Genomic DNA, 24,930 nt, shown 5'->3' on the forward strand with positions numbered 1-24,930 from the left:
AAGGAGGAGGGGAGGAGGAGGAAGAAGAAGAAGAGGAGGAGGAGGAGCAGAGTGGCGCTGGCAAGGGGCAGGACAGCAGCCGATCTACACCCCGCGTTGTTTCTTCAGCCCCATAGAACTCCAGGTAGGTAAAGGAAGAGCTCTGCAAAATGCGGAGGGTGTTTTGGTGGCGGCATTTTTGTAATTTTTTAAAAAAGAAGTGTAAATATCGGGAAGGAAAGCACGCACTGGTCTCCTGTTGGTAGCAGCGCCCGGGGTCTAGGCTTCTAGGAAGGAAAAAGAAAGATAGAAGGGGGGGGGAGGAACGTGATGGGGGAGAAGGAAAATACGGGGAGGAGGGGCAATAAAAGCATTAAGTCATTAGTAAACATGAACATTAATGCAGTAAACTGCACATCAAGCAACATACTACTGAGAGCAGCCAGACTGGAGACAAGCAGGGAAGCTCTCTTTTGCAAGAGAGAGACAGAGAGAGAGAGAAAGAGTCAGTCATGCTTGTTGTGCAGAAAGGAAGCAGACAGTCAACAGTACGAAACATGCAGCAGGAAGTTGGGAGCCCCTCTCTGGTCATGTCACAGGGCAGGGCAGGGGGAGATTCCTAAAAATACTGCGGGGAGTCGATGCGTTTGGGTATGGCTCTGTCTATGCATTAAGGCTGCAGACCCTGCGACCTTGAGCAGAAAAGTTTGCCTTTGAAGGGAGCCTGGGTTTGCAAGGACCTTGCTAGGATGGAAAGAGCAGCACTCTTCATAGAATCGTAGAATTGGAAAGTACGCTCAGGATCATCTAGTGCAACCCCCTGGAATAGCAGGAATATGCAGCTGTCCCGTACGGGGATCAAACCTGCAAGCTTGGCATTATCAGCGCCATTGTTCTGGCCAACTGAGCTATCCATGTCAAGCAAAAATAAGAAATAAAAAAATCAGGCCTGGCTGAATATGTAGCACCCGTTCACTGATTTCAATGGGTCTTGTGCTGGAACAGTCAGGACCCAGTCTTTACCCCCACCCAACCACCAACCACTGCTTCACGTGCACAAAGGAAACCGAGGCAGCAGCACTTTCAAGGGACCCAGAAACACAAGCGATGCCCAGCATTTTCCGAGTCTCAGGACATTTGATCGTCTTGTGTTCTGGAGCTGCCTGATGAACCTGGATGTTTGCAGCTAAGAAGCCTGGTCCTTCCCACCACCAGCTCGCAAGACAACGTGCCGGGAATCATTCCTGAAGGCCACATAAGACAACAGATTGGAAGAGTGTCGCTACAGAAATGTCACAACTCAACACACACACAGTCCACAGCTGGCACGCGCCACAGGGGGCTGGAGCTCCTCTTGCCCTTCCTAGACTGGGTTTCTTCCACTGAGCCTGGACGCCATGCTGCAAACACACCCTCGCAGACACGCAGGGTTCCTCACATTGTAGGGGGTTGGAGTAGATGGTCACCAGGGTCCCTTCCAACTCCATGAGTCTATGATTCTTCTACCATAATGCATGGTAAAAGTAAAGGTAAAGGGACCCCTGACCATTAGGTCCAGTCGTTACCGACTCTGGGGTTGCGGCGCCTATCTCGCTTTATTGGCCAAAGGAGCCGGCGTACAGCTTCTGGGTCATGTGGCCAGCATGACTAAGCCACTTCTGGAGAACCAGAGCACAGAAACGCCGTTTACCTTCCCGCCGGAGCAGTACCTATTTATCTACTTGCACTTTGAGGTGCTTTCGAACTGATAGGTTGGCAGGAGCAGGGACCAAGCAACAGGAGCTCACCCCGTTGCGGGGATTCGAACTGCCGACCTTCTGATCGGCAAGTCCTAGGCTCTGTGGTTTAACCCACAGCGGCACCCGCGTCCCTCATAATGCATGGTACTGCATACCAAAAGGGGTTAAAAACTGTGTTTTTAAAATGGGCTTTCTGCAATTCTAGAAGATAGCTGTATTTGTCAACTTGGTGCCCGCCAGAGGTTCGGGGATTCCAGCTCCTACCATCCCTGACCATTGGGCATGTTGGCTAGGACTACTGGGAACTGGGAATCCAGCAACATTTGGAGATGCCCAGCTTGGAAAGCCTGATTTAAGACATGATCCTGGCATCACAAAGAGGTATTGAGGCCCAGGTGACTTGAACTACTCTATTTCTCCATAAGCCACCTATTTTGGGCCCTGAGACAATTTATGCAGCTAGACAACCATGCAGCCTATAGTTACTCGTGATTCCTGTGTGGGTAGTCTCAAATGCATCACTTCTGACATGAGGACAACTACAAACATCTGTCTCCCTCCCCTCATTTCTGCTGTAGACTAACACAGACAGCAGATACGACTGCAGAAAGAGGAGCCACGCCCATACCATCTTCTGAACTATCTTGGTCCCTTAAGATGCCCCAGGCAGATATTTGCCTCAAGAAAATATCTCCCTTTTCACTACTCACCTCCAACCTCTGCAGCCATTCCCTCCAATCTGCAGAGAATGATTTATGTAGCGCATGCCAAGCCATTGTAAGGCTGCAAAAGCAAGCCAGCAGGCTGCCAGGGTTTCAAAAATATTTACTCAAAGCCAAAGAAAAGCTGTATTTTCCTTATTTTTACTCTTAAGCGCCTGCGCATCTTTCTCTGCAGCCTTGAAAGCTCTACAATCACCTCTCCTAAAATTAGGATGGCGCCAACAATCTGTTCTTTTAGATGTTTTCAATCAAGGCAAGCTTTTCCAAGGTAGCATTGTTAGATACTGCTACCTTGCTAGCTCTGCAGATAGATTTAATGTGTTTTAATTTTTGTTTCTTTTTCTCTTTGTGTGTTTTGAAATGGTGGGTATTGTATAACCATTTAAATAAGCAAACTTTAAATTAGTATCTCTCCTTGCCTGAACTTCTCAATGTGTGGGTCTTTGCCCTGCTGTGCAAGGCGGGAAATGAATCCAGAGCTTGCGGGGGGGGGGAGCTTCCATCAGCACCACGCACAACGCATCCAGGATCTCTCACTGTGCTTGGAACAATGCAGCTTGGCAGGACTGAGATGCCAGCACCCATCATCAGTAGGTACATGGGACACCATAAGCAGCCCTGTCCCAACACACAGACACACATACAAAATGTGAGGGTGATGATTTATAGCCGCACCTAAACGCTCCTAAAGAAATGAAGCAAGGAAGCACAAGCTCATCTAGGCTGTAAATCAGGGATTGGAAATCTGTGGTCCTCCAGATGTTGCTACACTACAACTTCCATCATCTCTGATCACTGGGTCAAGCTGGCTAGGGATGATGGGAACTAGAGTCCAACAGCATCTCTGGAAGGCCACAGGTTGCCCATCAACTGCTGGAGATGGGCAGGGGGCACACGGGCAGTGCCAGTGTGGGGGACGCTCTTTAGACTGGGGTGGGGTGGAGAGAAGGCTTTTAAGCAGCTGAGTGCATGAATTCTATGGGCAGAACAAGGGCAGCAGCTGCTAAACAAATTCAAGCCAGGGGATGGGCAGTTTGCACCAGCCGGACCTTCATCCTTGCATTTATCGCCAGTTCAGCTTTACCCTTCTTATTCCTCACTGAAGAGGAGTTCAATGTGATCGGAAGTGGGTCACTAACCCAACCCCTCAAGGTACTCCTCGGTCTGGTCAGACACTTTGGGCTCCTACTTGGCTTTGAGACCAGCTCAGGAACTGTTCATATAAGCGAGTGCAAAAGGCTTCCATGAAAAGGTTGATGCTGTGAAAAATTGGGGAAACAGACGAAAGCCACAGAGACTACAAGGATTTCATCACAATTTCTAATTACAAGTCTGTGAAGTCAAGAGATATGAATGCATTACAGAGGGAAGTTACTATTCTGGGTAGCCGATAGTGGAAAGTTCATAGGCAACAATGATCCTCAGGGTTCACTGTTTCTGCAAGTAATGTATCAGCCGGGCATGAAGTAGATGGTCTTCCCCTAGTAGGCCACTAGCCAACTTTCCAATGGGCAATCTAGTGCAGCCTTCCCCAGCCCAATGGCCTCATGATATTGCTAGTCTACAACTTCCATCGGTGCTGGCCGAGGTTGATGGGAGTGGTTCAAAACATCTGGAGGGCACCAGGCTGGGAAAACCTAATAGGAACGTGAGAGATGCCCTGCAGCTGGAACAAGCCAATGGCCCACCTAGTCCAGAATCCTGTTCTCACAGTGACCATCCAGACGCCTACAGGAAGCCCTCAAGGAGGAATCAGGCTCTCCTCACTTGCAAATCCCAGCTACGGCTATTCAGAGACACACTGCCTCTGACACTGGAGGTAGAAACATAAGCCATAGAATCAGAGAATTGTAGAGTTAGAAGGGACCCCAAGGGACATCTAGTCCAACCCCCTGCAATGCTAGTAGCCATTGTTAGCCTTTTCCTCCATGCCTCTCTCTGCCTTTGAAGTCATCTAGTTGGTGTCCACTACTAGTTGGTGTAAGAGGTAGCCAATATGCCCTTGAGACATTGCTGGGCTACAATTCTTATCAGCTCCAGCCAGCATCACTAGATAGTCCTTGATCTGAACCCGCAAGATACTTGAGTTCTGAAGCAGGAGTGCACACCTGGAATAAAGTGGGCCTAATTTTGTCTTTTAAACAGCTGCTTTTTTATTTTTAGAGCTGGACTGCACTACATATATTGAAAGAATGGTGCTCTGTTTTAACTGTCTTGTGTGACCCACATTGGCAGGGCTTTACCCTGAGAGGCAGCATAGATACGTTGGAATAAATCAATCCTTAAAATAAATAATGGAAAAAAGAACCACTGGACAAGCCAAAATGTTAAAGAGGGCATGGATGTGCACGTTGCCTGCATACCCATCTTCCAGATCACAAGCAGATTTCCATAATCACACCCAGGTGAACAGCACCTGCTGTTTCTAAGGGAGGGCCTTCCTTGCACACTGGACAGGCACTCTCCCAATTTGCAGCGGGGTGGGGGCGGAGATGGAAGTGACTCAACAGCACCGAAGCAATCCTGAGTTCAGCCTGAGTTTCATTTTAAAAGCATCCTTCTTAATGGGACACTAGAAGCCAGTTTGAACCCAACACCACTCAGCGATCGGAGGCAGTGAGGCCCACGAGATGCCTCCTGGAAACATCTTCATGCTCAATGGCATTTTCTAAACTGATTTACAAAAGTTGTTCTGAAGCAGAAGAGCGGTTTGGTGGGAGGGGAAGAGGAAGAACTTCCTGGACTGTGGGACTACTACGAGGGTCAGAAAAGTCTTTCACAAAACGCTAGCAACAGGACAAGACAAACACAACATTTTGCAGAAAAGGGAAAAGGTTACATCAAGTAATGAGCTCCTGGAAAGATATAATCCCGTGTTTAAAAAAACACAAAAAGCCCTAATCTTAGGTCCCTGGGCAATGACTAGGAGGGAAGACCTCAAACCAAGAAGAGAGAGACCCCCTTCACTGACTACTAAACAAAAGCACAAAAAGTGAAGCTGTAAGTGAGCTTTTTAATACAGTGGTGCCCCGCAAGACGAATGCCTCGCAAGACGGAAAACTCGCTAGACGAAAGAGTTTTCCGTTTTGGAGGTGCTTCGCAAAACGAATCTCCTATGGGCTTGCTTTGCAAGACGAAAATGTCTTGCAAGTTCCTGCGGGTTTTTTCCCCTTCCCCCCTTTTCCTAAGCCGCTAAGCCGCTTATCAGCTGATCCGATAAGCCGCTAAAAGCAGCTAATAGCGTTAATCCGTCAATGGGCTTGCTTCGCAAGACGAAAAAACCGCTAGACGAAGAGAATCACAGAACAGATTCTTTTCGTCTTGTGAGGCACCACTGTATAACTAATGAATAAGGTATACATCTCACTCACTTCCAAAGATAGCAGCTGCAGGTTTCAGGGAAAAATAAGGCTTGAGATTGTGTATAATTGGACTCTTGTATGCCGCTACAGTCTTGGGAGATATGGCTCAGCGTATAGATCAATTTAGATTATTGTGTCTGAAAAGGCTACTGCAGCATTAATGCATTAACTGCCACTGCCCTCCGGGACTCATGCAGAAAGCATTGCTTCTTTTAGAAAGAATGCCACCGAAGACTGCTAAAGCATTTGGCAACATCAGGACTCACCTAGATTATATTGATAACAACTTTTGAACTGTGCAGGGGGTGTGACATATTCACTTCTGCGTGTATGGGGGCAACATTAACCTCTATGGAGAATTTGGTTCATGTACCTTACAGTTCCAGAAATGTCTTAATCCTTGGAATATAATCTAGGTTCCCCTTAGATGTTTGATGATGCCATACATTTTTGTGAGATACCTGTTCGTATTAAATGTTGTCTTGTGTACTGTTCAGCAGCTATGGCTAAGAGACTGGGGGTTTTTTGGATAGGAGGGAAGAAGCCCACGTGGTTCCAATATTTCCCTTACATCATCATGGGATGGACAAATACAGGCCATTGAAATCTTACCCTTCCTGGTGCCTTCTATTCCATGGTCGCCATTCTCGACCACAGCAGCTGGTCCAGTCGCTGACGTACCTAAAAAGACAGAGACAGTCTCATCAACTGGGAGGAATCTCACTGCCTTCATTTTCACTCTTCACGGGGTTTTAACATGCAGGCTGCATAAACCTCTTCAAGTGTACTTCCCTGTAAAGGGCTGGGGTTAGGGTTAGGGTCTGCAACTTTTGACTGAGTTTGGTAGCCAGCTGTTTTTACCAGTAGCCAGCCATGCCATTCTTGCACCAGTTCCACAGGGGCAGGCTGTATTCACCGCCCAGCAAAGTAGTTTGCAGGGAAGGAGCAAGGGAGAAAGTGCTGCACATTCTGTAGCAACCTGCAGGGTTAGAAACCCAGATATATAATCTTATCACCAAATGGCAGCTTAAAGCTGGGTTACTGTTGCCACAATGGAATGCCTAGGCACCTTTTTTGCAGTGGGATTTGTTGTTATTGTTATTCGTTTAATTTTGTTTTTATAGCGCTATATTTTAAAGGAGAAATCTGAAAGCGGTTTACAAGACATTAAAACATCAAATAAAACAAAATCAAGCTTAAAAGAAAATATTTCAGATCCTTCTCTAAGTGATATTTTGCTTTCCCCAGTTGCCAGCCTGGCATCCGGAAGTCTCCATGAGGCCACAACTGGACCTGTGTGAGTAGCAAAATGCACCTGGCTGGTTTATAACACTGGCAGCCTGTGAGCCTAAATATGGGAATTTGTGAAGGTCTATCCCACCTCAGCACCGTGACTGGCTTTCAAATGGCTTGTAATTCATAAAGTGCAAAAATACAAAGATTAAAATAAAGCCTGAAGAGAAGTTAAAAATACAAGGAACAGCAGCATAGTACTTGCTTAAGTACATCCTGCCTTTCTGAGCAAAAGTAATATCAAGGTGGCGTACTGTTTAAAAACAAATGAAAACAATTCAAAATACAGCAAAGCAGTAAAAACAGATGATTTAAAGTGGGGATGGGGCTGTGGCCTTCCAAGTGTAGTTGGACTCCCGAATGGTCCAGACAGCATGGCACAATGGCCAGGGGTGATGGGAGTGGTTGTCCAACAACTATAGGGATACAGGTTCCTGCACTAGAATTCTACAGGATGGGGTTTTAGTGTGTGAAAACAGTCCAGATCCAATGATCCCACCTCTAGATGATGGCGACGTTAGGCGCCATCCTGGCATCTTCACTTGGGTCGCAAGTGGTCAAAGGCCAGGAGCAAAATGCACCTGGCTCCTGGCTAATTTCAAACACTGCTTATTGGGGGCAGATCTTCCTGCTGCAAAACCAAAGCAGGAGCTTGCGCCGCTATGGCACATATGCAACATTCACCTCTCTTGGCTCAGCTTTCCCTACAAAGCTAGGGAACAGATGGCAGTGTGGTACTAGGCAGGTTTACACACCTGACAAGGGAAACTCAAGGGAGAGAGATTTGTTAAAACCTTCCTCTGATGTGCACCTTTTGGAAGGTGACCTTATTTGGCTGCCTCTAGAGATGGCTCCCACAAAGGCAGCCAGTGTTCAAAAGGGCTGCGGCTTCCGATAAGAGGCTGTCGCCTCCAGCGTTCTCAGGTGTCCCCAACGTCGCATTTTGTAAAGTGGGTTGGTCGCATTCCAGCCGCTTCTTTCCAGCAGCGTAGCTAGGCAAGCAAGACACGTGGCTTGGGCGTGTTGCACGCCCCGCGGTGTCGCCCCCCATGGTGTGCCGCCCAGTGCCCCCCTAGCTACGCCTCTGCCTCTTTCTCAGGGACATCAAGCAATTGAATTTACAAGGTGGCAAAGCGAGCTCCCCGCTGGTGCCACACAGCTCTGCCATTTCAAGGGCTTTAAAGAGCTGGATTCGCATAAATTAAGACGCTTTTACACACACTGAAAACAGGCTTTGCGGAGATCTAATCCAGCTATTCCAACGGGGAAGAAGACTCCTTCCTGCACGACAGCATCTGGGAACAGGGATGCTTGCATAAATCAAAACAGCTTATCTGCAGAACAGGGCTGAGGAAACCCCATCAAAGGACCCAACTGTCTTCAAAAAGCAGCCCCAGCTGCACAGACAAGAGCTAAATGAAAAACAGGCCCCAAGAAGGCAGCTTGCGCCGTCCCATCTCCCAGAGGGGTGTGGGGCTTCCCTTCGCTCTTCTCGCTTACAATTCCCCCTCAAGCTAACCGAGAGGAGTGAGGCTCCCTGCACAAAAGGATTCAGCTCATGGATAAATGGAAATCAACCGGGCCATTACCACTGTCCGCGAGGCCAGATGTGGCTCAGAACAGCTGCCCACAGCTTTCCCCGCCCGCAACTTTGCAGCACTTGAGCCGGAGGTGGTGGTGATTGCCTTCTGTCTCTGCAATTTGGAGTACTGGCTCCCTGCACATTGCGTAGCATTTAAACATTTTAGCTTTCCTTCCCCTCCCAACGCACAAACACACACCCCTTCCAAAAACTCCTTTTATTTTAAGAACCTGGTTTTTAAGAGCGCAAAACGAACCAAGATGTCCAAAGTCCGTAATCCTGGCCCAAATGATTAGATGGTACTTACATCTGGCTAAAGGATCAAAGGATTGGGTTTTTTTATATATAAACAACCCTTAGAGCCACAGCACGCCCTAAAAAACAGATAATCCCGAGCGAGGAAGATGGGGCCAATATATTAAGCCTAATCACCACCCCCCCAAAGGCATGCCTCGGAAACGTGCAGCCGTATGATTTCACGCGTAAGGCCACAGCGATAAAGGCCGCCAGAGGAGGGTTGGACAGATGGTTCGGCCTGCTCAGCGCCCCGTCTCTTGCTGCTGCAAAAGAAAATGCCTCAAGGAGAACCAGGCAGTACGGAGTACAGATCTGTCTTGCCGCAGCCAGACCTCTACAGGAAGGCTGGTTGCTTGAGGATGAGGCTGTGTCCTTCAATACTCTGATCCAATAGCCACTGATCAGGCATCATGCCTCAGTCCCAGCACATACATCCCAACACCAGGGGCAAGCTGCAGAATATGTTACACTGGGAATGGGCTGGGCGAAAGAGGAATAAAATGGAAAACCCAGCAGGCACAGGAGATGGGTGTATTAATTCAAATTATAATGTTCTAATGCCAACAGGTTCCAAAGCACAGGGCTGTTCATCAGGAGATGAGGGAAACCAAACATCTATGATCATTCCCAACAGGTTTGAAGCAGCCTGGAAGCAGGATCAGGCCAATGGCCCATCTAGTCCATCATCCTGTTCATACAGGGCCCACCTAGATGTCCATGGGAAGACTTGGTCCAAGGCAGCTTCTATGTAACCAATGGACCCCTTACATTCTTACTGGTGGGATTTAAAAGGGGGATTAGAGAAATTCAGAGAGAATAAAGCTATCAATGGCTGCTGGATGGGATGACTATGTGCTACCTTCAGGATCTGAGCAGCATGAGCCTTTGAATCACCAGACTCCAAGGACAGAGATTTTACCCATTTCAGTCTCAAGCACTAGAGCAAGCTATGTGCCAGTTCTTTGAGAGCACCATGAAAATTTCATTTCATTTTCAATTTGTGTACCGCCTTTCTCTATTACTATACGCAAAGTGGTTTACAAGATGAAGAAGCAGCAAAATAAGACAGCAAAGATCACACACGTAGTAACAATCTGATCCAATACAAAAAAGTCACAGTAACTTTAAAATAAACAACTTATATCAAATAAAGCAATATTCAATTATCCATTAGAATGTAATAGTAAACAGTAAAATTAAATACCAGCAAATGGCACTTATCAATTACAATAAAGAATTACTAAGCGATAATCAATAAAAATAACCACAAGCTACAATGCATAAAGGTAAAGGTAAAGCCCTGTCGTGGACGACTCTGGGGTTGCGGCGCTCATCTCGCTTTACTGGCCGAGGGAGCCGGCGTACAGCTTCCGGGTCATGTGGACAGCATGACTTAAGCCGCTTCTGGCGAACCAGAGCAGCGCACGGAAACGCCGTTTACCTTCCCGCCGGAGTGGTACCTATTAATCTCCTTCCACTTTGATGTGCTTTCGAACTGCTAGGTTGGCAGGAGCAGGGACCGAGCAACGGGAGCTCACCCCATCGTGGAGATTCGAACCGCCAACCTTCTGATTGGCAAGTCCTAGGCTCTGTGGTTTAACCCACAGCGCCACCCGCGTCCCATAAAATGCCCCAAAACCTACAAGACCATGTAAAAGGATCAGATGGAGAAACAAGGACACACAACTTATAAAATTGTTTTTTAAAAATATCCCTGAACTCCTCTTCCCCCTTCCTAGCTACTTCTGCTATTCTCAAAGTCATGGTCTAGGAAAGACTCCCAGGGCTGGGGGCTTGGGGGCAAGGCAGGTGGAAAAGCCATGGCCTGGTGGGCAGCAGAAAGTCTCTCCCATCCAGAGGTTAGAGTGCACTTTGTTAGACACCCACCATCTTTCATCTCAAGCATGAAAATGCTTCTCTCTACCAAACTTCCAGCCCCAAAATCTTCAAGGAAAAATAAATGTTGGCTGCATGAGATTCATATTACTGCACGGAGACGGGGAAAGGAGAGACGCAAGGAGACATTTCAGGCACTTCTGCTCAATTCTTCCAATCTCTTGTGAGTCTGTTGTTGTTGCTCTGCTATGGGGATTTGGATATGCTGCAATTTACGTTCACCAAGAGAATATGACCAGCACCCTCTGCTGGGCACTGGAGAACTTTAAATGTTCAAGCCGAGCTAGATCAGAAATTTGGAATAAGGAAATTTATACAAATGAGACCCTAACAAAAGTGTGTTGGAAGAAAAGGATAAGGGTAAGGAGCATTTGGCTGCTGAAGCTGCAACTCCAGCTGCCTCTCGTTGGGTTGCGGGGTGAGGAAATATTACGGCTTGCAATTTCTTCTCTTCAATTCCTTCTCCCGTCATGCACCGCCTTATCGTTTTATGCAATAAATTGGATATCCCTCCACGACAACTGCCTTACTTTATCTGGTCAGTGCAGAGTTCAAACTGCCATCTTTATTGGGGCGCGTTGTTAATCTCTCCTCGATGCCCCGTCAAAAGTTAGGGGCAGCACATATCTGAGCTGCCTCAAGAACCAACCCAAGGCCAAACTTTCTGAGGTTAAAGCAGAGGCGCTGAGTAAGCACGGCTTCCAGGAGGGCAGGAGGGGGAGATGTAAGGCTTCGCCTGCTCCCCAAGCAATCCCCTGGCATTACATAAAGGATGGAGTAAGAGGATTAGCCGGCACTTGTCAAATTATGACGTTCAGCCACTTGGTAAGACCAACTTGCTGGCTATTATCCCCGTGGGAGGGAAAAAAATAACGTCGTCCCAATGATGTGTTAATGGGGAAGGGAAGAGATGCACAGCGGCCCCAAAACGCTTTAGTGCAAGACGAAATCCTGGCCAATTTCTGTTTGGATTGGCAGCCCCTCCTCTCCAAGCCCAAGCCCTCCGGGTCCAGGTGGGACTCCATCTGACCGTTCCTTAAGCCTTGTCTAATCTGGCTGAAGGATTTCAGTTAGACACAACCCCCTCCCAAAAGGAGATGGGAGGGTTAGATCTTGAAGGGTTGTTTACAGCCCCGCCTGGACTGCGTGCAGGAAAACGGAAGGGGGCGCCTGCACAAGTTCTTTTCCCACAGATGATGGTCCAACAGCAGAAAGCCTCTATTCAAATTCCCCAGAAGGCCAGTCCTGCTTTGCTAAGGATCGAGACAGCGGGACAACACAATCACACCACTGAAGCCTGCACAAATGGTTAGGGAAGTGTCCCGTGTACAGCCTCTTTGCAGTGGGTTATTCCGGCATTGCAGGGGGGTGGGCTAGATGGCCCTTGAGGTCCCTTTGCAACTCTACAATTCTATGACTCTACATGCAGCTGCCTCATAGGAGTTAGGCCACCAGCCCATCTGGCCAAAAGTATCAACTCTAACTGGAAGCGGTTCTCCAAGGTCTCAGATCAGGAGCGTCCCCTCGCCTGTTAGCAAAGGTGCTTCAAGAAGAGATGTCATAAATGGAACCTGGGTTGCTTCTGCATAGGAAGGAAGTGCTCTTCCTGCCAGGGGTGTGTGTGTGTGTGTGTGTGTGTGTGTGTTCTGCTTGGTTCCTGCCTTTCCCAGATGCAGCTCCAAGCAACATCAACAGCAGCTGGAGATGCACACCAGGTTTAAACGATCCTGACAGTACATCTCAGAACGGTGCCGGAAATAGAGTGCTGGGCTCTTGCGATGGATGGCTGAGTTCAAGCGCTGCCTCTTCCGAGATCATTGGGCAGTCTTCCCCCCACCCCACCCAAAATAATCTTTATTAGTTTTCCGGTTACATACTCCACATACACATAATGTGCTGCATTTTACATTTATACTTGCTCCTAAGCGCTGACTTCTCTCCTTCCTTCTTCTGGTTTTTTATATCACATATAATTTTATCGCATTATTTTCATCCATCTTGTATATTGTTATTCATTTTCCATAGTATATCCATAAACAAATAAATCCTCCTGTTTATACAATTCTTCTTGTTATACAATTTACAACTAATGTTAGTTATATTAATCTCCTTACACATTTTGCTTATTATTTTCATTATCCATCACTTTTCTTAATCTTTTCCGTTGTGAGGTTTATTTCCAATTCTACTGGTTTCACTATTTCATTTTATCTTTCCTATATACGACGTAAATTTTTCCCATTCTTTTTGAAATGTTTCCTCGCCCTGTTGTCTAATTTTCCCTGTTAATCTGGCTATTTCTGCATATTCCATGATCAATCATTGGGCAGTCTTAGGCATTGTCGCGCAATGAGCTACTTAGCCCAACATCAGTAAAAAATACAAATTTAGGGGTGAGTTGCTAAGCTTGCAAGATCTACCACAAAGGCACACCGAGGCTGCAGCCTTAAAATGGGTTCCAGAAGCCAGCACTGCTTCACTCTTATACAAAACTGAATATTGCACACTGGTCCACAGCTGGTGCCAGCATTGCTTCTGAATGCCAATCGTTGGAAGCCACAGGAGCGGGGAGAAGGCTCCTGTGCTCAGATCCTGCTTGCTGGTTTCCCACAGGCATCTGGTTGGCTACTCTGAGAACTGGATGCTGGGCTAGGTGGCCATTGGCCTGATCCAGCAGGCTCTCCTTATGTTCAGGTAAGGCACTTTTTGGGTGTCGTGGACCAAATTCCCTCAGGGGTAACCAGAGGGATCAGAGCCAGCAGTGTAAAGAACCATTCCACAGAACACAGTGTGTGTGTGTGTGTGTGTGTGTGTGTGTGTGTGTGTGTACCGTATTTTTTGCTCTGTAAGACGAACCACTCTATAAGACGCACCTAGCTTTTGGAGAAGGAAAACAGGGGGGGAAAATATTCTGAATCCCAGAAGCCAGAACAGCAAGAAGGCTCCCCCTGCCCTGAAGAGGCTTCATGCGGCTAAGCCAGAAGCCAAACAGCAAGAGGGATCGCTCTTGGGGCGTGTGTGCGGCTTTTGGGGGCTTTTGCCCGAGGAGGGAGAAGGGCAGCTTGTCAGTCCCTTCCTCCACCTCCTGGAAAAGCCCCCAAGAGTCGCGCTCCCTTTAAAGAGCCGCGTGGAGCGTGTGTGCAGCTCTTGGGGGCTTTTGCCCGAGGAGGGAGAAGGGACTGACGGCCTGCCCCTCCCCAAGAGCCCCACACACGCTCCACGCGGCTCTTTAAAGGAAGCGCTGAGCAGAGCCTCCCGCCTGCATTTGCTCCATAAGATGCACACACATTTCCCCTTACTTTTTAGGAGGGGAAAAGTGTGTCTTAAGGATCGAAAAATACGGTATATATCACTCAATCACTCACTTTCTCTCCCACACACCTCTTTCTTATTTCCCAGAGAACAGATCCCTTCCAGCTCCCAAACCCAAGCCCCTTGCAAGGACCAGCCCTCCTACTTCCCAGGTTCACACTGCACTTCCTTCTTGACTTCTGGGCTCCACCAACTCATGGCTCCCTGCAAGATAACGGGGCTCTTTTTACCTCTTTCCCCACTACCCCATTTTTCACCCTGCTAATCCCTCCCAAAACATTTCAGCTTTCCCCTACATCTCGCTCTATAGGGCCGTCTCTCTCACTTCCTTCTCTGATCCTTCTCACCCAAGCCAGCAGCAGACCTGATAACTAAGAGAAGACATGTTGCATTTGGAGAGCTGGACGGTGCATCAAATTAGCTTGAGGGACACATACAGGCTATGAGTTCTCCACCCCAGACCATCTGATTCACAATGATGAATATTCTAACACAAGTTTACGTTCCCAGACAAGGCAGCCAGGTCTTTGGAAGAATGCTGACCCCTGAAAAGTAACTTCTCAACATCTATTAGGGCCATACACCAGGTATTTCTGCAAAGATCCACCCAGCCCTAAGTCTGATGAAACAGAGGTGTCTCATTAAGATCCAGAGGCAAAAGTACCTAGCTAAATAGTTACACCCATGGATGTCATATTTTTCTCTCCTCCAGGACTGATCTCATTTTGCCTCAAGAAAGGGGGAAATTAGTAAGAAGGAAGAGAGCGGAAGGCAAGAGGTGTTCCCAAAATTCTAGAACCAGCAGGCCGAAAAAGAATGAGATCACCCCAGTGCAACCCTTGCCCCAGCCAGGATCCTTCACACCAGAAGATGAACATGCTTCCTCCTCCTTTCTCTGACAGCATAAATCTAATAAAGGGTTCAGTATCAAGTTAGTAAAATAATTCAGAGGGATGAAGCAAGCAAGACATTGTTCTCTCCAGAGCGACCAGATAAACCTTACTTTGGTCTGTCCAAGTCTCAAAATGGGGTATCTTATCAACCAAAACCCTTAGCCTTTCAAAGGTAAACAAATTTTCCTATTGCTTTATAACTGTTGATATTACTCTGGTGGCCAAGAAAGAGAAAAGAAGGGAAAAAATGTCAGGAAGCCACCAGTTTAAAGATCCTGAAATACTGTACCCTTCAGAACACTTTTTTTTCCAATTGTCACGGGCACAAAGACTGCAACTGAAGCGTTAGAGAAACCCCAAGCATATCTGTTTCACTTCCAAAGCAAGAGGGATAATAAGTAGGTGCATAACAGCCCATCTGTCCATTACTAGGACAGACACTCAGTACATTTGGAATGCATAGACTGGGTTCAGCTACTCCGTAAAATACTATATACATTAACTCATTTCACCCTGCTCACGTTAATTTTCTCTCTGCAGCCCATTCCACTATCCCAAGTTGGGGACACAGGCAAATCATGTAGCCTGAGAACTAACAAGAAGTGGCCTCTCCTGGTTAGTGCCCCACAACAACTGCAGAGACTGAGCTGTGAGCCAGGAAACCCCCAGTTCAGACCTCCCCCATGCCATGATCACACAGCTTTGCCTTAGGCATGCCCCCACCATCTCCACCAGCCTGTTTAAGAAGGGGATCTTATCACTGACCTACCTTGTAGGGTTGTTGTAAGAACTGCAGGGTACATACCCGAAGACGTCTCAAGTGCTACATAAAAAGCTGGCATTGTAAGCAGCCACACCTGCCTTGTTGCGCCTGCCAAAGCAGCCCAAATGGGCATGCAGAAATGAACTCCAGCTTTCGCGCCCTGAATATGCCTTTCAGCTGACAACAGTTCCTAGCAGCTTGCAAAATCTTTAGACACAATTGTGAGCCTCTCTCACCTGAGGCCCTCCACCTTGTACCTCTTATTCTGTGCTATGAAGCTGCAAACCTTTCGGTTTGGGCCCAGTAAGGTGGTCAGATTCTCACCTGTCAGACACAAGCAGGGAGACAGTGCAAACGAAATCTAAACTGCAAACACTGGAGTCCCCTTCAGAAAGAGATCAAGGCAAGAGCTTTGCTAGGGAGCCTGCAATATTTCACTTCCCTTGAAGTTCCCCACTGCTCTCTCCCCATTCCCGAGCCCCCCACCCCCGGCCGCCTTCCCCAAGGGCTCACCAATCTGTTTCGGTTTTGGAAGCTAATATTAGGTATTTTCCCTCGCGGGCGACACAATTCAGGCGCTCTCGGGCGAGACATGGCTAGGCTCACCACAAGAGACAAGTTATACATCCTGACACAAGATGTATGTTTACTTTTAAAGAAAGGTTATATAAATAAGGGTTCTCTAAAGACAGGGCCCTGAGCATTATTGCATAAGCCGAAAAAGAGGGAAGAAACAGGAGATGGGGAAGTTAGGAATTATTATTTACTGTACTCAACTTAGGAAAGAGGAAAAAGGAAAAAAAGGGCAGAGGTTTTATGAGCTGAAGTTAATAAACTTGCATGGGGTGGAGCAAAGCATTATGGGGCTGGATTAGTTGACCCTTGTGGTCCCTTTCAATGCTACAACTCTATGATTCTAGCCTTCTCCAACTTGGCGCCCCCCCAGATATTTTGGACTATGACACCATGCTGGCTGGAGCCAGTGAGAGTTGTAGTCCAGAACACCTGGAGGGCGCCAGGAGTGGGAGGGCTGGTGTAAAGCTGTGGTCTCAGTTTAAGGACATAAAAGGCATGGCAAGCACAGGAAGAACACATGCGGAGCCACAGAAAGAAAAGAGTTCAGCGAAAGCATCCTCAGCTGACTGGAGAGCGGAAGCCAGACAGGAAACAGTCACAGTCCAGACAACAGGCAATGACAGGAGGGTGCCCAAAGAATTGCAGAAACGGGAGGAGAGAGGAAACAGACCTTGGATGGCACCAGCTGGGGTACTGGGAGGAAGGAGAAAGGGGAGGGGATGGCGAGGCAAGGCAAGGCCTGAGAGGGAGATGATGCAATGGAAAAAAATGCTGCTGCTTCCTGTCAAAGAATGCGTTGTGATGCATTATAAGGGTGCGCGAAGGTGATATTATGAAGGGAGCATCCAATCCATCCATAATTTTGTAATTTTATGTTGTGAACCGCCCTGAGATTTGCAGGTGAAGAGTAGTCTACAAATTTAAAAAGAAGAAGAAGACAAGAGAAGTGTTGTCGGACGAGGACCTGGGAGATGATGGTTCAACCCTCTCTACTCAGCCATGAAGCTCAATGGGTGGCCTTGAGGAGGCCTATCACTGCCCCTCAGCCGCACCTACCTCACAGGGCTGTTGTGGGGATTAAATGAGGAGTGGGGAGAAGCATGTACGCCCCGTTGAGCTCCTTGGAGAAAAAACTGGGATATAGATGCAGCAAATGATGACTCCAAAGCAACCTCGACTCCAGAATCCCCTAAACTTTCCAGGAAACTGGGGTCTGCCCAGTAATTCATCATTCCCACTGGATGAACAAAAAATCCACACTTTTTTGCCTACATCATACTCAAGGCCAGGCATAGGCAAACTCAGCCCTCCATATGTTTTTTGAGACTACAATTCCCATCATCCCTGACCACTGGTCCTGTTAGCTAGGGATCATGGGAGTTGTAGTCCCAAAACATCTGGAGGACTAAGTTTGCCTATGCCTGCTCAAGGCCATCCAGAGTTGCCATGATCACCTGAACAGGATATAGTGACAGTTGCAGGAGCTTCTGGGCTTGAGGACATTAACCTTTGTCTTGACAAATCCTACCTCTCCTCTCCCCGTCCCACATTGCAGCTATTAGCAATACCCGGCACACACACAGAAGGTACCACAGAAGGTAGACCAAGCAAAGACATTGCCAACAACACACCTGCCCACTCGTCGCCTCACCCTTGCTTTCCTGAGCAGTGGAAGAGACAAAGAAAAGAGGGCAAGAAAACCACCCCCACCCTCAGAGGATGCTAAAGCAAAAGTGCTGTGCCCTTCCCAGGGGGCATGGCAGTGTTGCAACATTGCATCGTTGACTGCGGGGCTCTTCTGTCCACTAGGCACCACACACCCCCAACCACACAGCCCAAAGCATTCACAGCTGAGCTTCACTTACGCTCCGCAGGGACGTTGTCAGCATGGGGTTTGGTTTTCGCTTCCTGGTTCCCAGGCTTCGGGTCATCGTCGTCGAGAAGAGGGACATAGTCTGTTTTGCCAACCGTTTCCCCAACCATGTCGTCAAATTTCTCCGCCTCCAGGGTGGCAATGAAATCTCGCTTCACTTCCTCCTCGATCTGCGGCTGCGGCTCCGTCAGGGCGTCCGCCAGACTCAGGTTGTGGTCGAAGTCAGCCATGGTTCACACCTTTGCGGACTAAAAAAACTGGGAAAGAAGAGGAGGAGAGGAGCCATGAGATAATTTTGTCTGTCACAGTGAAGTTCATTGGGAGGTTTGGGACAAGCCACTCTACAGACACAATCAGTCTGAAAAGTACAGTGGAAGAGACTCAACAGACTAAGTCAATGAGGATCAGAATCATGATGATAAAAGTCAAAATAATTCAGGTATTTCCTGACCTAAACAGAGATAGGTGCACCCAAATTGGCTGCGCTCCAGCATTTGCCAACCTGGTACGCTCCAGCTGTTTTGGACTACAACTACCGTCTGGCTAAGGCTTATGGGAGTTGTAGTCCAAAACAGCTGGAGGGCGCAATGTTGGCAATGGCTGCTCTGACACAACATGGCTTATGATCAAATCATGCCTTTGTCCTACTTACATGAGTTAACCATCTTCTGCAGCAATTTGGCTTTTCTGCCACATTCTGTCCACTTATACACAAGAAGGGGGAAAGGCTGACAAGCACTGGTTTCTGTTTCTTTCACTCGGTACATGTGCAAGGACACTAAGCGAGACCATTTATCTGCAAAACGAAAACCTGGTGCTGCCCGATTACACCACCCTGATCAAGAAATATATATCTGCATTGGACTAAAGTGCCAGAATTTTCCAAAAGCACAAAATAAAATAGGCAAGTGTTTGTCTGTGGGGTAGAAAACCCATGGTGCTTGCCCATCTGGGCAGCCATGTGGGAGTGTGCAACTACCTTAATGTGTTTACTAGATTATTCTGGTGAGAGTCAGGAACGCATTGTCTGGAGCCAGAGTAGATCCCCCAATGTTTGTGATGGTTTGACAGCCCTTGGCACCCAATATCAGGCCCAAAAAGCAGCAAAAGCTCCACTGTGCCATATTCATAACATCTAGCTATTTAAGGACCATTCGGCGCTGCCGCCACTTCATGGCTCTTCCATTATATATGAAAGGGGCTTTCAACTGCATGTCTGAGAGAGGGCTGCGAATTTAGCTGAGAGATGAAACACAGGCATCAACACGTATTAAGTTCAGATTTTGCTTTAAACCAGTCTTTTTTATATGTATAAAAGCACCATAATTGAAAATTGCATTTTAAATATTGATTTTAATTTGTTGCTGTTGTCTGAAAGAGCCAAGACACCAAAATGAAATTTGCTCAACACAAAAAATACAAGCTATGCACCACCTGGTAAAAAAGTCTATATTCAGAATTATAGACACAGATCAAGCTGCCAGAACTGCCACTTATAAGGGCTCACATAAGACTATCTGAATAAGGAATTATGTTCTCAGGAATTATGTGGGAAAGGCAGAGGAGAAGATGGCACAGAAAACCATCTCCTTTCTTGCAGAGCACACCCTTTAGGCTTCTCTGCAATCATATGGAGGCTGCCAGATACTAATAATTCTATCTTCATTCTGACTGGTTGGAGTCTCTCCTAGAGCCGCTGCTCTAATTTTTTAATTGGAAATGACGGGGTATGTGATCTGCAGTCCCACACCAACAAACATAGCCAAGAGCCCCCTACTCTTGATCCTCTCCCATGAAAGCAAATATTCCAGAGAAGCAACAGTTCGTTTTATTTATTACAATGAGCTATGCTTTTTGCTTTGCTTTCAAATTGCTTCCAAGCAGTATTAGAAACTTAGATATATAAACTAGGCACCAAATGGCTCCTTATACCAGAGTTACTGTTGCCAAAACGGCATGCCTAGTTGCCAACTTGGGCCATTTTCAGTACGACTTTTGGTTCTTGAAATTCATTCTGATTGCGCAGATAAAATATCACGGATAGAATTCTACAGGATGTGTTGCTAGCGTGTGAAAACAGTCCAGATCCAAAGATCCCCAGGCACGCACCTCCAGTTGGTGGAGATGTCAAGCGCCATATTGTCTCCCAGGCATCTTCACTTGGTTGCAAGTGGCCGATAGAGCAGCTGGTGAATTTTGAAAGCTGCCACCAAGGCAGCTTACAACAGCGGGCATGCAGTCAACAGCTCACAGACCAAAGTCAGGCCAGGACTAACTTCCGCGGGGACCCAGTACACAGATTCAAATGGCTCTCTAACAAAAGGATGAGCATCTTTCTTCCCCATTTGGAAGAAGTGGAAAAACCTTCTGCGACAGTATTTTGAGACTAGATCACTGAGGGCACGTATCTGCACTGGTGCTTTAAAAGGGGGTTAAGCTTTAGAAATTATTGTTACTGCCTGTGCTTTTGAGATGCTGTGGCATTTTTATTTGGGGAAGGGAACCACCTGAAAACACTGTGGACGAGGTGGGGGATTTTATTACTTTAATAAAATAATCCCTCTCCCCAAACTGGAAAAAACCCCAGGTCATTAAAGTTCAATCTATTTCAAGAGCAAAGGGCAGGCAGGCGGGGATGAGCTCCAGCATCTTGCCTGCCCGCTGAATTCCAACCTCCCGTATGGAGATTACTCTTTACATAATGAGTGATGTATATCCTTCAAAATCGCGGCAAGGCCCACTTATCCCTTCCATAGAGGAGAGCCTGCAGCCTGCAGTTTCTGTCCTCAGATGACTCAGCTCATGTCAATAACCTCTTTTTTTAAGCCACTGTTACTTACACTGGAAGGAAAGCTTCCCCCAATGCCTGCCCTCCATTACCTCCTCACCAGCAGCCCAAGAGTTAACTAAGCCACTCCATTCAGTGCAACAGGACCAAAGCCATTTTTCGACCTAGGAGATCCATTTATAGTCAGAACTCCACCATCATTTCTACACCTCCTCGGGTGAAACTGATGTTATAAACCCATTTGCCCAGCTGATTGGTTATTTCCTAAGTTCTTCCTTTAGACACTACTTATGCCACAGAGATCATCGCACTTTCAAGATGTGGTACTAGCATGGACAGGAGATGGCCGGATTTCAGAAGCTGCCTCCTTCGAGCTCAGTGTTGTCAGGGTTGGAGACTAGGATCTCTCCTGGCCATATCTGGAGGTGCCACCAGGGACAGAAACTTCCATAAACGTTTGGGTGCCTCTACACTTAAAGGCTATGCAGACAAGAGGATTTAAGTGCCTACGAGCCAGGGCAGTGCAAATATGAGAAAACCTGCCAAAATATTCTCATCTCTGTAGCTATTAAAGCAGGCTGGGGTAGGGAGGAAGCTCTAATGGGGAAGAGCTGGTACAACTCAATAACCAAGATCATTTAGCTCTTCTTGATGGCTCCTGTGCATCTTTGTTAGGAGAGGATGTTGAAGAAGGCAATAAATTTGATAAAGGGTGGAGTGGCAGCATGGACCCAAAGGGAAGAAACTGGGCCAGTTTCCATTAAGCTTAAAGAGAAGAATTGCAGATGAGGGCAACTAACTCCCCAATGTCCAAAACCCTCTCACACAGACGCAAGTCCAGAAAAAGACTAATGTCCATGCGCTCCAACTGCAGCAGATTCAGGCTGGGTCCCTGGAAAGGTTTTGGTAATGCAGAGAGCCCCCCAGAGGTACTACAAAAGCTCCCTCCATGACTTCTTGTTTCTTCAAAGAACATACCAGATGGGTGTTCAAAAAATGGCTTAAGGGTCAGGCTATGCCCAAGATTCAACACATAGTTCTGAGTTGCAAACTCAACAGCCACAGGCTCAGGACATGAAACACAGAAAGGAGGTTCACCCTTTCCTCATGTGCTGTGGTCGCCATGAAAATCCACACACAGAGAAACTTTCTGTTTGGTATGTGCACATCCTAGTCAACAGCAGCACTGGGGGGGGGGCTTGTTATGGTGACCATGGGGTGGGAGCAAATGGTCAAATCCACTAATTTCCTCCTCACAAGCAGTGCCATTTGTGTTTAGTCTTAACAAGGCACTAAGGTTTGCAGAATCCCACCACCATGAGGTTTCAGGAGGGGAGACGTTCAATATCCAACTCCAAAGATATGCACTATTTGCACCACACAGCCAGGAACCACAGCAAATATCCCCAGGAGCAGCCTTGACCCAAGAGGAGGAAATCTAGATGCACAAACCACACAAGATCAGTTAGAGGGGGGGGCATGGGGTCTAGAGGCTATGCCTTTCCTGTGAGCCCATTCCAGTGCTTAAAACAGGCTTCCTCAACCTCGGCCCTCCCGATGTTTTGAGACTACAATTCCCATCATCCCTGACCACTTGTCCTGCTAGCTAGGTATCATGGGAGTTGTAGTCCCAAAACATTTGGAGGGCTGAGGTTGAGGAAGCCTGGCTTAAAACCACACAGGAGAAAGCACACAATATCTAACTTCACCTGACAAGATTGATTTCTGCTGTGGGTGGAGCAATGTACCGTATTTTTCGTTCTATAGGACGCACATTTCCCCCTCCAAAAATTAAGGGGAAATGTGTGTGCGTCCTATAGAGCGAATGCAGGCTGTGCCGCTAAGCCCAAAGCCAGAACAGGAAGACGGAGCACTGCGGAGCGCTCCGTCTCGCTGCTCTAGCTTGGGGATTGCTGCGCGCAAACCTCTGCAGGGCAGCGGGGTGCCTTCACCCTGCTGTCCTGCAGAAGCTAGCAAGGCTGTTCCCAAGCCAGAACAGCGAGACTGAGCCCTCCGTCTCGCTGCTCTAGCTTGGGGATTGCTGCGCGCAAACCTCTGCAGGGCAGCGGGGTGCTTTCACCCCGCTGTCCTGCAGAAGCTAGCAAGGCTGTTCCCAAGCCAGAACAGAGAGACGGAGGGCTCCATCTCGCTGCTCTAGCTTGGGGACGGCTGCGCGCAAACCTCTGTAGGGCAGCGGGGCGCTGCGCTCCAAAGGCTTCAGGGATCTTTGAGGCTGGCGGTGGGGGAAAGCAGCGCTTCCCCCCACCGCCAGCCCCACAAGCTCTGGTGAATGTACCTTGAACGCACCTTGTTTTAGAGGGGGAGAACAAGAAAAAAAATTTTTCCCTGTTCTCCCCCTCCTATGGTCCAGTGCGTCCTATGGTCCGGTGCGTCCAATGGAGCGAAAAATATGGTACTTCCTTCACCACTGGAGGCAGTACAGCTGGGAATCACAACTGCGGAGAGTGCAGATCCACTCAGGTCCTGCTCGCAGGATTTCCATGGGGATCTGGCTGGCCGCTGTGAGAAAACGATGCTACAAGATAGGGCACTGGCCAGATCAAGCTGCTGGGCTTTGAACTGTTGCAACCTGAGCACTTATTCCAGCAAAGGGTTATGGGGATCTGTTTCTTTTGGAAAGCATCCTGGATACCCAACACTATGGGAAAGTTGCAAGAATATTTCAGCGCTTCCAGAAAACGCGGAGCACTATTCTGTAATGGTGTATTAACTGCTATGCCAGGTCAGCATCGCTAACTGAAAGGATTCAATATGTGCTCATTAATGTTGTATTATGCTGCATCTTTTAAGCGGATGTCTCTGATGGCGCATGAAACTGGCAGGCAGGGCAAGTGTGCATGGCATAAACGGTACCCCGGGAAAAGGCAAGCCTGAAACAATTTAGGAATGACAATCTTGGGTACTTCTTGGGAGTTTATGTCATTGAGCTGGAAGTAAAGATGTTGCCTTGGCTTCTTTTCTTTGCGGAGCGACAAGGTTAAGAAACCCATGCAGTCCAAAACCGAGACATCCAACCAAGCTTAAAAGGGTGATGCTCATCAGCAGCTACCTGTTTCAACTCAAATGAGGCATAATCGGCCTAAAGCCCCCCCCCTTTTTTTTCATCTGTGAAGGCAAAAGCCCAGAGGTGTTTGTAGGGTAGTCAGTCAACTGCCCAGGACCTCAAGTCCAACCACAGACTCCACAGGCTTCCCCTATCCTAAACCAGATTCCTATTAACACTTATACCTCAGGAGTTCAGGCAATGCTATAAGGACAGTACTGTGTCCACTTCTGGGCACCACAATTTAAGAAGGATGTTGACAAGCTGGAAGGTGTGCAGAGGAGGGCAACCAAGATGATCAAGGGTCCGGAAATCAAGCCTTATGAGGAATGGTTGAGAGAGCTGGGTATGCTAAGCCTGGATAAGGGGAGTCTGAGAGGACATAGGACAGCCATCTTCAAGTATCTAAAGTATGGGTAGGCAAACTAAGGCCTGGGGACCGGAGCCGGCCCAATCGCCTTCTAAATCTGGCCCACGGACAATCCGGGAATCAGCATGTTTTTACATGAGCAGAATGTGTTCTTTTATTTAAAATGCATATCTGGGTTATTTGTGGGGCCTGCCTGGTGTTTTTACATGAGTAGAATGTGTGCTTTTATTTAAAATGCACCTCTGGATTATTTGTGGGGCATAAGAATTTGTTCATTTCCCCCCCCCAACATATAGTCCGTCTCCCCACAAGTTCTGAGGGACAGTAGACCAGCCCCCTGCTGAAAAAGTTTGCTGACCCCTGATCTAAAGGGCTGTCACATGGAAGACAGAGCAAGCTTGGTTTCTTCTACTCTGGAGGC

General features: G+C 47.7%; 1 protein-coding gene across 15 annotated transcripts in view; it reads right to left on the reverse strand.

Annotated features, from left to right (window-relative positions):
- The window catches only part of LOC308569494 (uncharacterized protein), a 209,920-nt gene that overhangs the window by 132,864 nt on the left and 52,126 nt on the right, over nt 1–24,930 (reverse strand). For all 15 annotated transcript variants that reach the window (XM_081163437.1, XM_081163436.1, XM_081163443.1 and 12 more), the window contains exons 3-4: nt 18,280–18,544; nt 6,415–6,483 (exon numbers count right to left, since the gene is read on the reverse strand). In XM_081163437.1, the coding sequence (XP_081019563.1) occupies nt 6,415–6,483; nt 18,280–18,517 (307 nt within the window). In that variant the 5' untranslated portion in view covers nt 18,518–18,544. The remainder of the gene's footprint in view (nt 1–6,414; nt 6,484–18,279; nt 18,545–24,930) is intronic.

This window comes from Podarcis bocagei (assembly GCF_964188305.1).
Source record: "Podarcis bocagei genome assembly, chromosome: 12".
NCBI classification, from domain to species: Eukaryota; Metazoa; Chordata; class Lepidosauria; order Squamata; family Lacertidae; genus Podarcis; species Podarcis bocagei.